Source organism: Hypomesus transpacificus, chromosome 4 (genome assembly GCF_021917145.1).
Source record: "Hypomesus transpacificus isolate Combined female chromosome 4, fHypTra1, whole genome shotgun sequence".
NCBI classification, from domain to species: Eukaryota; Metazoa; Chordata; class Actinopteri; order Osmeriformes; family Osmeridae; genus Hypomesus; species Hypomesus transpacificus.
The window spans coordinates 5,265,656-5,277,990 of NC_061063.1; the positions used below are offsets into that span (position 1 = coordinate 5,265,656).

Below are 12,335 nucleotides of genomic sequence, written 5' to 3' on the forward strand. Positions count from 1 at the left end.
TGTATTTACTATAAACCAGGGTTTGGCCGTTCCTGTATCTGGGACATTAGACAATGAGCAACACCTAGTTCTATAGATCAGCTTGTGGAGATAGCAGGTCTTTGGTTCGAGACAAATCAATGGGATAGTTCATACGAACGGCTGACAAAAGGCAAGCTCCATATCCCTCTTTGCCCTGTTGGAGCGGACAGACTTGTAGGCCAGCCCTACTCTCCCAGGCTGGCATTGATTGTCTCGCTTCAGCTATGAAACATCAGGGTTGAGAAGACGCGAGGGATGCCTTTTGACATCGGTTCAATGATCTTGTTATGCTGCCTCTGATTTTGATATTTTTTTTTTTATATTTAACATAGCCTATAGAACCAATTGCTTATGCTCTGAAAGTGGATAAGAAATTTGAAATTAAATGTTCCAGAAAAGCTGAAAAACAGAAGAAGCAGCAGAAACATGTTCTACAAAATGAATTCAGTTGTTTTGAATAACTAGCCTACGTTACAGTTGAATGCTTTTTAATAAATTGTCAGCTGATGATGTTTAGTCGAATATTGATTAGGTGTAGAATACAGCGTGCGTGTGTGTGCGTGTGTGTCCTGGTCTCCTGGTTAGCCAACCCACTCTCCTAGTTGCTGCAGCAGTTCTCTCCTCTTCATAGTTGAGTAAACTACATGGACATTAGCGGACGTACCGAACGCTGTACAACCGCAAACGAGTGGATTAAAACGTGTTGTTCCCTGGCGCATTCATCAAAGAGCGTTAACAAAATCAACCAATTAAAAACCACCATAGCTGTAACTCCTAGCCTAGTGAAGATACTTTGCTGGAACAAACTGCCAGGTAGCGGTAACTCAGTAAAGCATTGTGTCATAGAGATCGGCGGGAATGGCTTCATCTCCTTGCGGCAGTGGGAACTTCGATTCCGGTCTGGAAATCAAAACTCGATCGGTGGAGCAAACACTTATTCCTTTGGTCTCGCAGGTAAGTTGTGCGATCAGAGACTATTTCAACTTTATTTAATTCTGATCAACGACTGTAGTCACGTTTCTCTGTCTAATTCCTAAACTGCTATACGCATTTTGTTTTATGTAGAGACTATGGTGTAGGTTAATGCATGCCTGTATGTCCTCTTTGCGCGGTCAAGTAGGATATCAAGTTTCACCGATTTGTAATAGGCTCTGCTTGTGTTTGTTTACGTCGGGATCAACGCATGTTCGAGGCTTGAAAATGTTGATCCTTAAACTCCGAGAAGCAACGAAATGGCCTAATTACTTAGTATTGTTATTAGCCTACATTGAGCCTTAGTCGCTGTTGCATTGTTTGAGCTATGTGTTATGGCACGATCACGGGGCTACAGTTATTACACTGTCTCTATTACACAGTTTTTCCTTGCTTGTGGTAAAAGTACTTTTTCTCCAAACACATTTTGACCCAAGACTAAGAAACAGAACTATGCCGACCCCACCCCCTCAGTTAGGTATTTTGACGCACGTGTTTTGTTTTTCAATAAACATGACAAAATGACGTGTTGGCCTCCTCACCTATTCAACAAGTCTCTCATTCCCATTGACACAGTAACAATGGCCATGGTTCCAAGGCTAAAAGTGAAAGTCGTGTTGATCAATTAAACTGATTTGTTATTATTTTAGCTCGTGCTTCAAACAAGACAAATATAGTAGCCTACTTTTCCACAGTACATGGAAAGAGTCATCTTTGTCATTAAGAGACATCAGTGGCAAATACACATGCTGTTTCAGCTTACTTCCATCCACTCACATGTTCAGAGCTGGTTGGCTGGTTAGATCTGGACAGAGGAGGAAGGGAACTCTCATGCTAATGTCATCCTGTTGAAGAGCTGCAACTGAAGAAGAGGGGGACCTCGCTGAAGGGCCAACAAACTCCAAACAATACCAGTCCCTGTCCCTGACCCTCCCCCTAACAGCCCAGGCAGTTTGGTCCCCTCTTTCACTTGGGTCTGTTCCATTAGGATAATAAGATCATTCCTATGGGATGGACACCCCCACTTCCCAAGAATAGGGGTGCTTCATGTCCTTTCATGGCCTTGGTGCATTCATGTGGTGTTCGTTCCTTTGGCCTCACTTACAGAATGACTCCCGGTATTTACAGCGTTGTTGTTACAACACTTGAGATCTGCTTGCTGTAGGATTCAGGGTCAATGAATGGTGTTACGTTTTATACATTTATATCACCTGCTCAGAGTTGTTTTAATGATAGACTGTCTGTAGATCCATACTCAACACCCATCAGATCACATGTACAATTTCCTCCATAAGCTTAATTATACTGTACTATAATCTTATAGAGTCTTGATTTATTATTGCTATACATTGGTGGTGTACCTGTGAGGTGAAGGTAGGGCAGCATTCTCTCTGTCCCTGGGTGGAGACGATGTGGAAAGAACATCTTATTGTTGTTTCTTAACGACAGTGCCAAGGACAAAGTAACGTTATGAGCGAAAGTCAAATAGTTATTTGCATGTGTCATTCCATCCCCATAGCAACACTGGTTCGACATCCAGAGAATCTCCAGTAACTTCTTGAATGCCATATTGAATCTGCTGATGTTGTTGTTAATGCAGAGGGCGGGATGTCATTGGGTCTACTCACTGGCCCTGCTGTGGGAGATCTGTGTGTGTGTGTGTGCGCGTGTGTCAAATGAAATGTCTATCTGTGATCTCGGTGTGTGTCATATTAAAGGACTATCTTGATCTTTGTGTGCGTGTGTTTCCTAGTGAGTGATGGTCTGACAGGAAATGAATGGGCAGTGTCACTGGTAAAAGTCCTGTGTGGGAAGGTTGCGCTGATCTCTGACGGTGTCCTAGCTCCCCCCTAATGCCCCCCCACCCCAATCCCTCGTTCTGCTCAGCACTGTTATCAGCCTCACTCCCACCACAGTATAATTATAGGCCTGGGAGATTCCCGGACACACACACACCCACAATCAGCCCACCAGTCCCACCCTTCCAACCAGTGTGTACCCTGTCTGTCTGACTTGTTGACTTTCTGTCTGTCAGTCTGTCTACCCTTAAAAGTCCTAGGATCATTTAGGCCTTTTATAGAACCCCCTTCAAAGATGGCCACCTTTTCTGCATCATTTCCCTTTTTATTTATAAGTACATTAATCAAGATCAAGATCTTGTGTCATAGGAATCTACTACTACCAGAGTGCAGCTGTAAGCCTGAATGTGAATGCAAATGAATGGCAGTGATGATCTCTGATGGTGGCTGGTTTTAAAGCCTATTCCTCAAGGCACCACGCAGAAAGAAAGTTTAAAATCAAAAGCATTCAATGAGTGTTTACTGCAGCCTTTTCCTTTACTGATTTCAAACATTTTAAATCGGTGGAGTCATTAGCAATAATGTAGCCTCTCTAACTGTCAGATCCTGATTACTGTTGTGTTATTTCTGTTTGAAGTCCTGATCAGTCAAATAACAGCTTTGGTTTTGGGTTTGGTTATTGAGGTGTGTTGGTAAAACATACCTAAGCCCTGTCTCGAACAGGCATGGTGGTCTATGGGTGAATGGCTATATGGGTGTTTTTGTTCACTGGTTAGGAGTCTCGTGGCACGAAAAAGTTCCAAAATTATACCTGGTTCTTTGATCTGATCGAGGAGAACCTGAATACTTGTGACACTCTAGGCCTCGTTATTACATATTTTTTTTCTTCATTTTGCTGGACTAAGCAAGCTTTCTTAAAAGGTTTTCTGCTATAATTGGGTCTGGGAAAATCCGTTCTCTGTCCTGGTTTGTTAAGTTGAGTTGTCATGCTTGCACAAGTTTGCTGCCACTCTGCAGTTTTTTTCCCCAAACTGCTACTAAAGGAGAATAAAACAGAATGTTTTTTGCTCACAATTTGGAATGGAATAGAAGATTTATGACCAAACTCAAACCTTCGGGTCAGGTCTGAGTGAGTGGTTGTTCAGAAAATGTTTTGCTTAGAACTCTCATTTGGTTAGATAACCACTTGACTGAAACTTCAGCATACACAAAAGGCCTCATTGTCAACATTTTACATGTGCACTGTTTCTCGACAAGGAAATAGGCTGAGGGCCACTTTTATCCCTGGATAAAAAATTATCTGAAATTGAAATTTTTGGGGAAGCATTAAGAGGTAATCCCTGTAATGTTCTGTGGCCAGTGGTGGAGTGACATGATAAACAACCAGGTGGTGAAAGTGTTCTTTATTTTGAGGGATGAGGTACATTAGCCTAGCTGGTCTGCTTCTTACGGCAGTGATGATAATAAAGAGGCATGACTCTGCCTTTATTAGAGAACCACTGAAAGAATAACACCAAACACCTCCAGGGACAGGTACAGGGCTGTGTGTGTGTACGTGTGCTTTGAGGCACTGTTTTGATGTGTGTGGTCTAGCATGCTGGTCTGTGGTTGCATTCCCTTGTGGTGAGGTTTGCTTTGCTAACAGAAGCATGTAGATGTGGACCTGTACCACATCTCATAAAATCCTTCACAGCTGATGTCCGACCAGCTATCTGAAGCCTGCGTTGTCTTCTGAAGGGCCCCTTGGTTGGCTTCAGACCCTTCTGTCTTGTTGGGCGCTTGCATGTCTTCACTGTCCCCACACGGTGTGATTATGCCATCGGGTCAGACTTGAAAACATCTGAATCACAGTGAAACTGAGTCACCCTGTTGTGTGAATGAGCTTACTTGTGACTGGGTGACGCAGGCAGGCGGTCAACTGCACTCTCAAAGCTACAGAAGGCCAGTCAAGTATGTCAGGAGTCCAAGAGGAGGACTTGAACCAGCAACATTCAGATAGATTTATAGCAGTTAAATGCTATACACCTGAGCTATACCCATCCAACATAGTATTACAGTAGAGAGTGGAGAAAGTCTTATTTAGAGTTGCTGGTGTATTTCGTACAGTGCAGAAGAGAGATAAGGATAGCAGGTAGAAATACCAGCGTACTTCCATTGTTGCTGATACCACTGGACCACTCCGTAAACACCTTAGTTAATGTGTTTTTATTACAGAGGTCCTAGTCATGAAAGAACATTTTAGTTAGCTTGCTTTATGGATTTTACACCCACACACACCCGCTCACTTCCCCCTCCCCTTGACCACTGGTTCCCCTCTGTCCTCCCCCAGCTCTCGTCCCACTGCTACTGTCCAGGGAGTCATTACCAACCAGAGGCTTCTAAAGTGGGGATAAAAGGATCTCTCTCCTGTCGATCTGGTGACCTCTCATTGGTTAATATGCCGCACAATCCCAGGAGTGTGTGTGTCCGGGTACTTTCTCTCACCTAGAAAGTAGAAAATAATAAATAAGTAGTGTGTATGTCTGTGTGATGTATGTTTGTGTGTGCGTGTGGGGGGGTTCTCGGTGTGTGTGTGTGTCATGCCCTTCTACTTGGTAAACCATGCCTGTTGGCTGGCGGTGAAAGCCAGTAGAAAGCCAGACAGTAGTCTGAAGCAACCTGTTCAACTGATGAGAGATGTTATTGTTTCTGTTTGCAAGCTGATTTACGTCTAATAACCTTTCCCCATATTCACTGTCTGATTCTCATTCATACCCTGAGCCTCCTCTGACTCGTTTCCAAACTGAAACTCTCTGGAGAAATAAGTGGGTCCCAACCCTTCAACTAACAGAGCCTCACATCTTCGCCCCTCAGGGTTACAGTGACTGTGCGATTCATGCATTAATGTCCTCTTGTTAGGATATCTGTCCGCACACACGGGTTTCTGTTAGCAATCACGTTTGCTTGTGATCCCTCTTTTTCTGAACAGCCATTGGTGTATCGTAGATCGAATACCTTAAGTACCATGTTGGTGTCATCCTTTACAATTGCACCATATATTGAAAGCAGTGTCCACTGCTGTCCCATACAGTCCTCCGACTGTATGGGAACAAGGTATGACCAAAGTAGAAATATTCTCCTGATACACCAGACTTTTCATTTGATGTATTTGACTCTCGTGGTAACACCTCTCTCTGTGACTTTGAGGGATCACCCCCATTCTGTCCCCTCCCTCCCTCCCCACCTCTCTCCCTTCCTGCTCTATCTTCCTTCTCACTCTTTCTCAGTAGCCAGCTTTCCAAACTTTAACAAGTGTAACAAGTCTGATCTTATCCTCTATACCCACGTGACTTGATTCTGCAGACTCTTTACTTGTGTGTGCTAATTGCTTTCTCAGAGCTGTCCTTGGCTTCCCTCCTCTTGATAATGATTTCTATAAAAACCTTAAGTCTGACATGATGGAACAAAGAGTGTGAAGGAGAAGAAGGACAGACGAGCTTGGTGCATCCTCTTAGTCATATACCCCTCTATCTTCCACATCTTTCCGCTCCATCTTCACATTTACAGCTAGCCATATTGATTTGCATCTCTACTTTCTTTTTTCTTCTTCTTTTTTTTCTCTGAAATCTGTTTTTAGACAAGCTATGTAGTAGCGGTCTTCAGTGCTGTCCAATCTGCCCCTGCCCCCTCAGCATAAAGCATTTCAGTATTTTAAAGTCTTTAGTCAAGTAAAGTTCCTGGGGCTTTTTTTTGTACTTGGACTAGAATGGGCTACTCTGTAGGCCTGTAGCTTGTGCAGGTAAGCCCATGGTGTGGGAGGATGGTATAACAAGTATACGTAGTATACGAATGTGCGATAAAGTCACCATTTAGGTTGTCAAAATGTCTTGGTTGCTTGGCTCTGTCTTTCCCCAAACCCTTTGAGAACCAGGTGTCTTCACCTCACCTCATTAATTATACAGCCCTGTGGAAAGCCGAGCCGGAGGATCCAGGTTAGTGTAACCCACCAGCTTCCTCTACCTTGCCTCCCCGCCTGCTTTCGTCAATCAGGTTTCCTTTTTATATTTTTTTTTACCGAAGCTGCACATTCCTCTCGTCTTTAAGCAGTAGCTGATGACAGTGTCAGGGGTGCGGAGGGGGGGAGGTTCAGCGTGGGAGCTGGGGTCCGCAAGGACACTGTGTTTACAGCCTGTCACTAGCTCCTTCTGGGTGGCTGGAGCCGAGGACTGACAGCTGGCTTAGAGCGAAAGTGACACAGCCCGGCCCCACTAGTTTTATATGCAGACCAAGCCGCCTATTAATAAGTTAAAGTTAAAGTCCCTCTCTCACCTTCCCCCACTCAAGTTCCAAGCTGTTGTAGAGGTGAAAAAGACACAACTTGTTGTCTAAAGAATAAGAAACCTAGCAGAACGTAACTGTTCCTAGCTATCTCAATCTAAACTGTTACCGTAGAAGGGATGGCATGATATACAGCGGATATTCAATACAGTAACGTATGTCTCACCTCATGAAAACGTTTGGGTTGAAGTGTTGTATGTTTATATAGGGGCTCCCCCTCAGGATTGAGTTACAGGGATCAGAGAAGGCCTGTAGGATACAAGGGTGCTTAAAACGCTGGAAAGCATGGGTATGTCTCATGTTGGGAAAGTGGCTTCCCTTTCCCCTGAGTGTGTGTGTGTGTCAGTGAAAGAGAGTGTCTGTGACAAGACACATTCCGGACACAAAAGGGGGGGGGGGGCCCACATTCCTCTGCCGGGCTCCTGTTTCCCTGTCTCTGGTGTGTGCGTGTTGTGTGTTACCGACTATCCCATAGGGTCGTCTCCGCCAGGATCAAAGGGCAAAGTCTCTAAGTGTGGGAGCTGGAAACTCACCAGGCTGCCAGGTATGAGTTACTGCCATTTCCCTCAGGACTCGAACTTCACCTATCTCTCCTACATCTATGAATCATCTATCAGGCTTCTCTTCTTCCTGTAGAGCTTCTAGGTTTTGATCTTTGGCATAGTACCCATTTCAGAGTGATATATTGATGTAATCATTCACTTTTCAAGTTCTACGATGTTAACGACGTCACAGAACCTCTCAGAAGTATTTTCTTCTTCTTCTTTAATGCCCCGGGGATAATATGTACCCATGTTACCTTTTTCCCACACCTGACATCTTATCTTCCATCTGGCTTTTGATCTCTGAAGAAATGGAGAGCAGAGTGACAGGGGAAGGGAGAAAACCCAGGGTGTCTCATCAACATAATTCAGCTCACTGTCAGGTTCCCCTCAGGAGAAAACACAGCCTCAACAGAGCTTCTCGCGTGACACTCCCGTTTGTATTAGATTTCAATCTCAATCCCTTAGTGACAAAAGCCTTCTCTCCCTCCCTGCCTCACCTATCACCCTCAAACACATCCCTTTTTTTTAGCTCAGCGCAGGAATGAATGTGGCTTTCTCACTGCATGTTAGGTCAGGTAGAAAAACGACGGCCATCTCCCATCCTCTTCAATGATTCAACAAGAGCGTGCTCATGCTCTGGGAAGCCGTCTTAAGCCACTTTCACACTCTGCTCGCTTGGCTCTGGTGTTTGTCCATTACTTATAATTACAAGTCATGAAGACTGATGGGATGTTTTTGCGGTTGACTTGGCAAGACGTGGGGGATTACTGCGTGGTGAGGCTTGTATAATTACCCCGGACGGCAAACAATGAACCAAGTGACAAGTATTTAGATTAAGGGTCAGTTTCTCCATGGGACATGTTGTTGTGAGATGTTAAAGGTGGTTAAGTTAGGAGATCAGGTGAAGGGGATTAACTCAACTGAATAAATCAGTTATGGATCATTTGATCATTTGTATGTAATAAAAATGATGTTTTTTACGACAGTGGTTATTTTTTTAATCAATGAGGACGGTTAGTTTTCTCAGTGTAGGCTTGGATTTGTTTGCTTCACCCTGGTCACATGTCAATTAAGAGTTCAATTCAGTTCAATTATTAATTAATGTTTAATCAATTAAGAGTTGATTCTAAGGAAGCCACATGCCGGGGAACCATTAACCACACCTGGCGTGTTTAGTGGCTGTCTTAAACGGCAGTATAAACAACTAGTAGGCAACTCTGTCCTGCACAACTTATTTGCTCTCTTATTCAATAACAGTGTATGACCTTTTAAATAATTGGTTTATCTAATTAAAGGATGGCCCAATCATATGTATTGGATCATTTCCTTTGGGGGAAGACTGGGATAGAAATGGCCTCATACAAACACATTTAAAAGCATCCTTCCCCTCCTCCTTGAAGTAATTGCTCATCTAAATCAATGGGACTGGGTAATGGAAGTGTTCCGCTCTATAATTGCATAGCTGTAGCCATCCAGGTCTTGTCAAATCAGTGAGTTCTGGTCTACTGAAAATGGAAGGTACTTAAACACCGTCTCTGTTGAGGGAGAAAGTCGTCCTGTTAAATGAAGCAAAGGCCCGTGTCACAGGAGAGACCTCACCTTGATGTAATATGTCCGGTCAGGCTGTCCTTCTGCAGTGTTTTGCTGCAGCTATCTCACTAGAGGATCAAAAAGACTGACTTTTTGAACCAACCACAGCCGCAGACGTATTCTTTTCCTCAGTTATATTATATTCCCAAAAATCCCACTGCTTAGTTGTCTTGTCTGGCCTCCCAAAAGGCCTGCTGCTACAAGTGAAACGTCCTGCTTTGTCTGTCTACAGTGGGGAGAATCAGGACGTGTGAAGTGTCTTATTAGGCCAGAGCCATTACCTCCCTTCACTGAACAAACAGGCACAGGCAGTAATTCCCAAAAGGTTATTTTAGAGTAGATAGACAGCGATACTCTTCCCCTCCTTGTGTTCTGCGAAACTTTTTGACTTGACGTTTCTTTCCTGTTCACTGTCCCTTTTTAAGTGCATAATCGTCCACAAAACAAAAACGGATTTCTTTACTGCTTACCACTTGAACAGATGTGTTTGAGAGTGGCGTTAAGTCTTTGGCACTGAGTTGACATGCCTCCAACCCTTAAAGATGCCCACACTGGTCCTGTAGACAAGAATCTAGCCCTGCTTCAGTATTTATGGGGTATATGAATTATATATGCATGGCTAGCTATATAAGTAGCCACTTATCAATAAATTAGAAGCTTTGCAGTTGGGCTTCCCTCTTGTATTTCATAGGAAAAGTGTTTCTAGAAAAGTCTATTAGAGCTGTGAGCATGACTACTATAAATTGTAGAAGAAAACATTTTGTGTTTGTGTCTGAGGATTTCGGTTGATTAAAGGTGCTGATCTGTGGGCATTTGTGAAGCCCTCTGTGACATTGCTTATGAAAGGGGATGAATTGAGTGTACATACAACATGTGTTGATATGGTTTTGATAGAAGATGATTCAAAACTTCGTATGATCTAAACGTTTTTCAGATTTGCTAACATCCCCCATGAGCAATGCAAGACCTCTAATCGCGGCATGGAAAGAGTCCGTACTAATATTACAAGCGCCACAGGGAATTTACATCTACAAGAAGTGTGGTGTCTTGATGTTCAATGGAAGCATTGTTCTAATCCCACAGGGATTTCTGTCAGTGTCAGTGTCATAAAAAGTCCCCATAAATGATGAGTCGTTAAGTGTTTCCTGTGGTCATTGTTAATCAATTGTGCATGGATTCCCAGCCCCACTGTGTCCTCTGCCCTGCCACACCTTGGGTGCCCCCTCTCTCACCCCCCCCCCCAACCTCACTAGAGACACTGCAGACTCCACTAAGCCCCACATTATCTCCTCTCATCTCCCCTCTCTGACCTAACCCACTGTAGTCCACTGTCTCTCTCTCTCTCTCGCTGTGTTATCCATCCCATCAGTCTTCCCTTTGTCCCTCCAACCTCCATTTCCCCTTCTCCTTCACTGTCCTCTTGTCTGTCCCCTCTTTCCCCCCCTCTCTCTTTCCCTCTCCCTCTCTCTTATCACTTGCCTCTTACTGTGTACCTACATCCATTCCTGCGTCTATCTCTCTCATCACAGCTGCCTGCCAGTCTGCTCCTGTTCCGGTGTTGGCTCTGCTCTCTTATCGTCTGTTGCGTGTTCCTCAGAGTTTTCACTGCGGTAAAAGAAATGTGACTGGGGCCATGCCTTCCTCTCGAAGAGAAGTGGAGGTTCAGAGTGCGCATGTGACCAGGGGGATTTCAACCACGGGTCAGCTGAGTGACATCAGACCACATTAGCCTGCTAAGCTTAAGGTCACGGCCATTACCTTTGGTGGTTTAGTGGATCAAGCCTCGGACGAGGCCACGCATAACATGACAGCACAGTCACCAAACCATGTCCGCTGCGGTATTGCTCAGTGTGATAGGTTTCAAGCCAGGGCGTCACACCAGGATTGATTGAGCTGCGGATGGAGCCATCAGTCATGGAGTCGACCCCGAGGCTGTCCCCGGCCTCTCTGTCTCCTTTATACCTGATGGATCCCCGTTCCATTCAGGCGGAGAAGATGGAAGGCCGTACAACAGCCTCACTCTTGTAGCTTTCCGCCTCCCTTCATCTCTGCTGTTAGCCTTCCCCTCCTGTTTGTGAGAGCAACACACATAGGCTGAGCAGTAAGAGGCTGCATACCCTCTCTGAGATGAGTTGGATTCATGAGTGTGGGATTTTCCTTTTAAATAGACCATTTGTTCATCTCTTTTCTGAAGAAGGAGAGACGAGCCTAACCCTGGATCGATGCCAGGCTGTAATGACAGTCAGGATATGTAGTTGTACTGGTAATTGGCTCAACACACAATGAATCCACGGAAGATGTATAAGGCAGATTTATTGGTTTATTATTTAAAGAACCAAAATGCTGTAACAAGTCTTTAGGGATCTCCTTGGTGAACTCCTTGGCATTCAAAAAGACTCTTCCTGAGTTGACCTTGATTTATGTTGACTTGCATGTCTATTTGATGCCAGTGGAACTATTTAATTGTTCCATATCTGCCTGAAAAAATAAATCGGGTGCACCTACAGTACTTCAAATATCGACATTGTCTTCCATGCAGGGGCATTTAAAGTGCTCTGTATCACCCTCTGTTGATTTCACAAAACAAATATATGCATATTTCATTTAATTTGGGGTTCCAAGGAAGAACAGTGTGATTCAATGAGGCTGACATAGCAGTTTACTTCCTTGCTGGAAACCCGGAGAGGCACCCACCAACTCTGTTTGGTATAACATGCCAGCAGAGGCATCTGTTGCAGGTTTGTTTGACCTGGGACCACATTGGAGCCAGCAGTAGACATTTCCTGTCCACTGTTGTTAAGAGAGGGGTCAGCTGAGGCCTGTGATTTTGGGCTTAATTACCTTGGACACTGCAGCACCCAAACGGAAATCTGCCAGCATTCAAACCAGCAACCTTCAGTGACAGATACAGGTCCACAGCCTTTGAGCAAGCCACCCCTGACTCATGCAGAGGAAAGTGGTGCACCAGCACTGTAGAGGAGGCCACATGGTAGAGACACATAGGCGTCTGTTCATGCAGGAACGAGGGCTACACCAAGGTGAGTCCCGCAGGCTTGGTCAGAATGCTTCCTCAGCGAGGGTCGTGTCCCCG

At 44.5% G+C, this 12,335-nt stretch overlaps 1 protein-coding gene across 1 annotated transcript in view; it reads left to right on the top strand.

Annotated features, from left to right (window-relative positions):
• The first annotated feature begins 584 nt into the window (after positions 1-584).
• The window catches only part of ctnnal1 (catenin (cadherin-associated protein), alpha-like 1), a 30,959-nt gene continuing 19,208 nt past the window's right edge, over positions 585-12,335 (top strand). Inside the window, exon 1 of the mRNA XM_047018642.1 lies at positions 585-975. Coding sequence (XP_046874598.1) covers positions 880-975 — 96 coding nt within the window. The 5' untranslated portion in view covers positions 585-879. The remainder of the gene's footprint in view (positions 976-12,335) is intronic.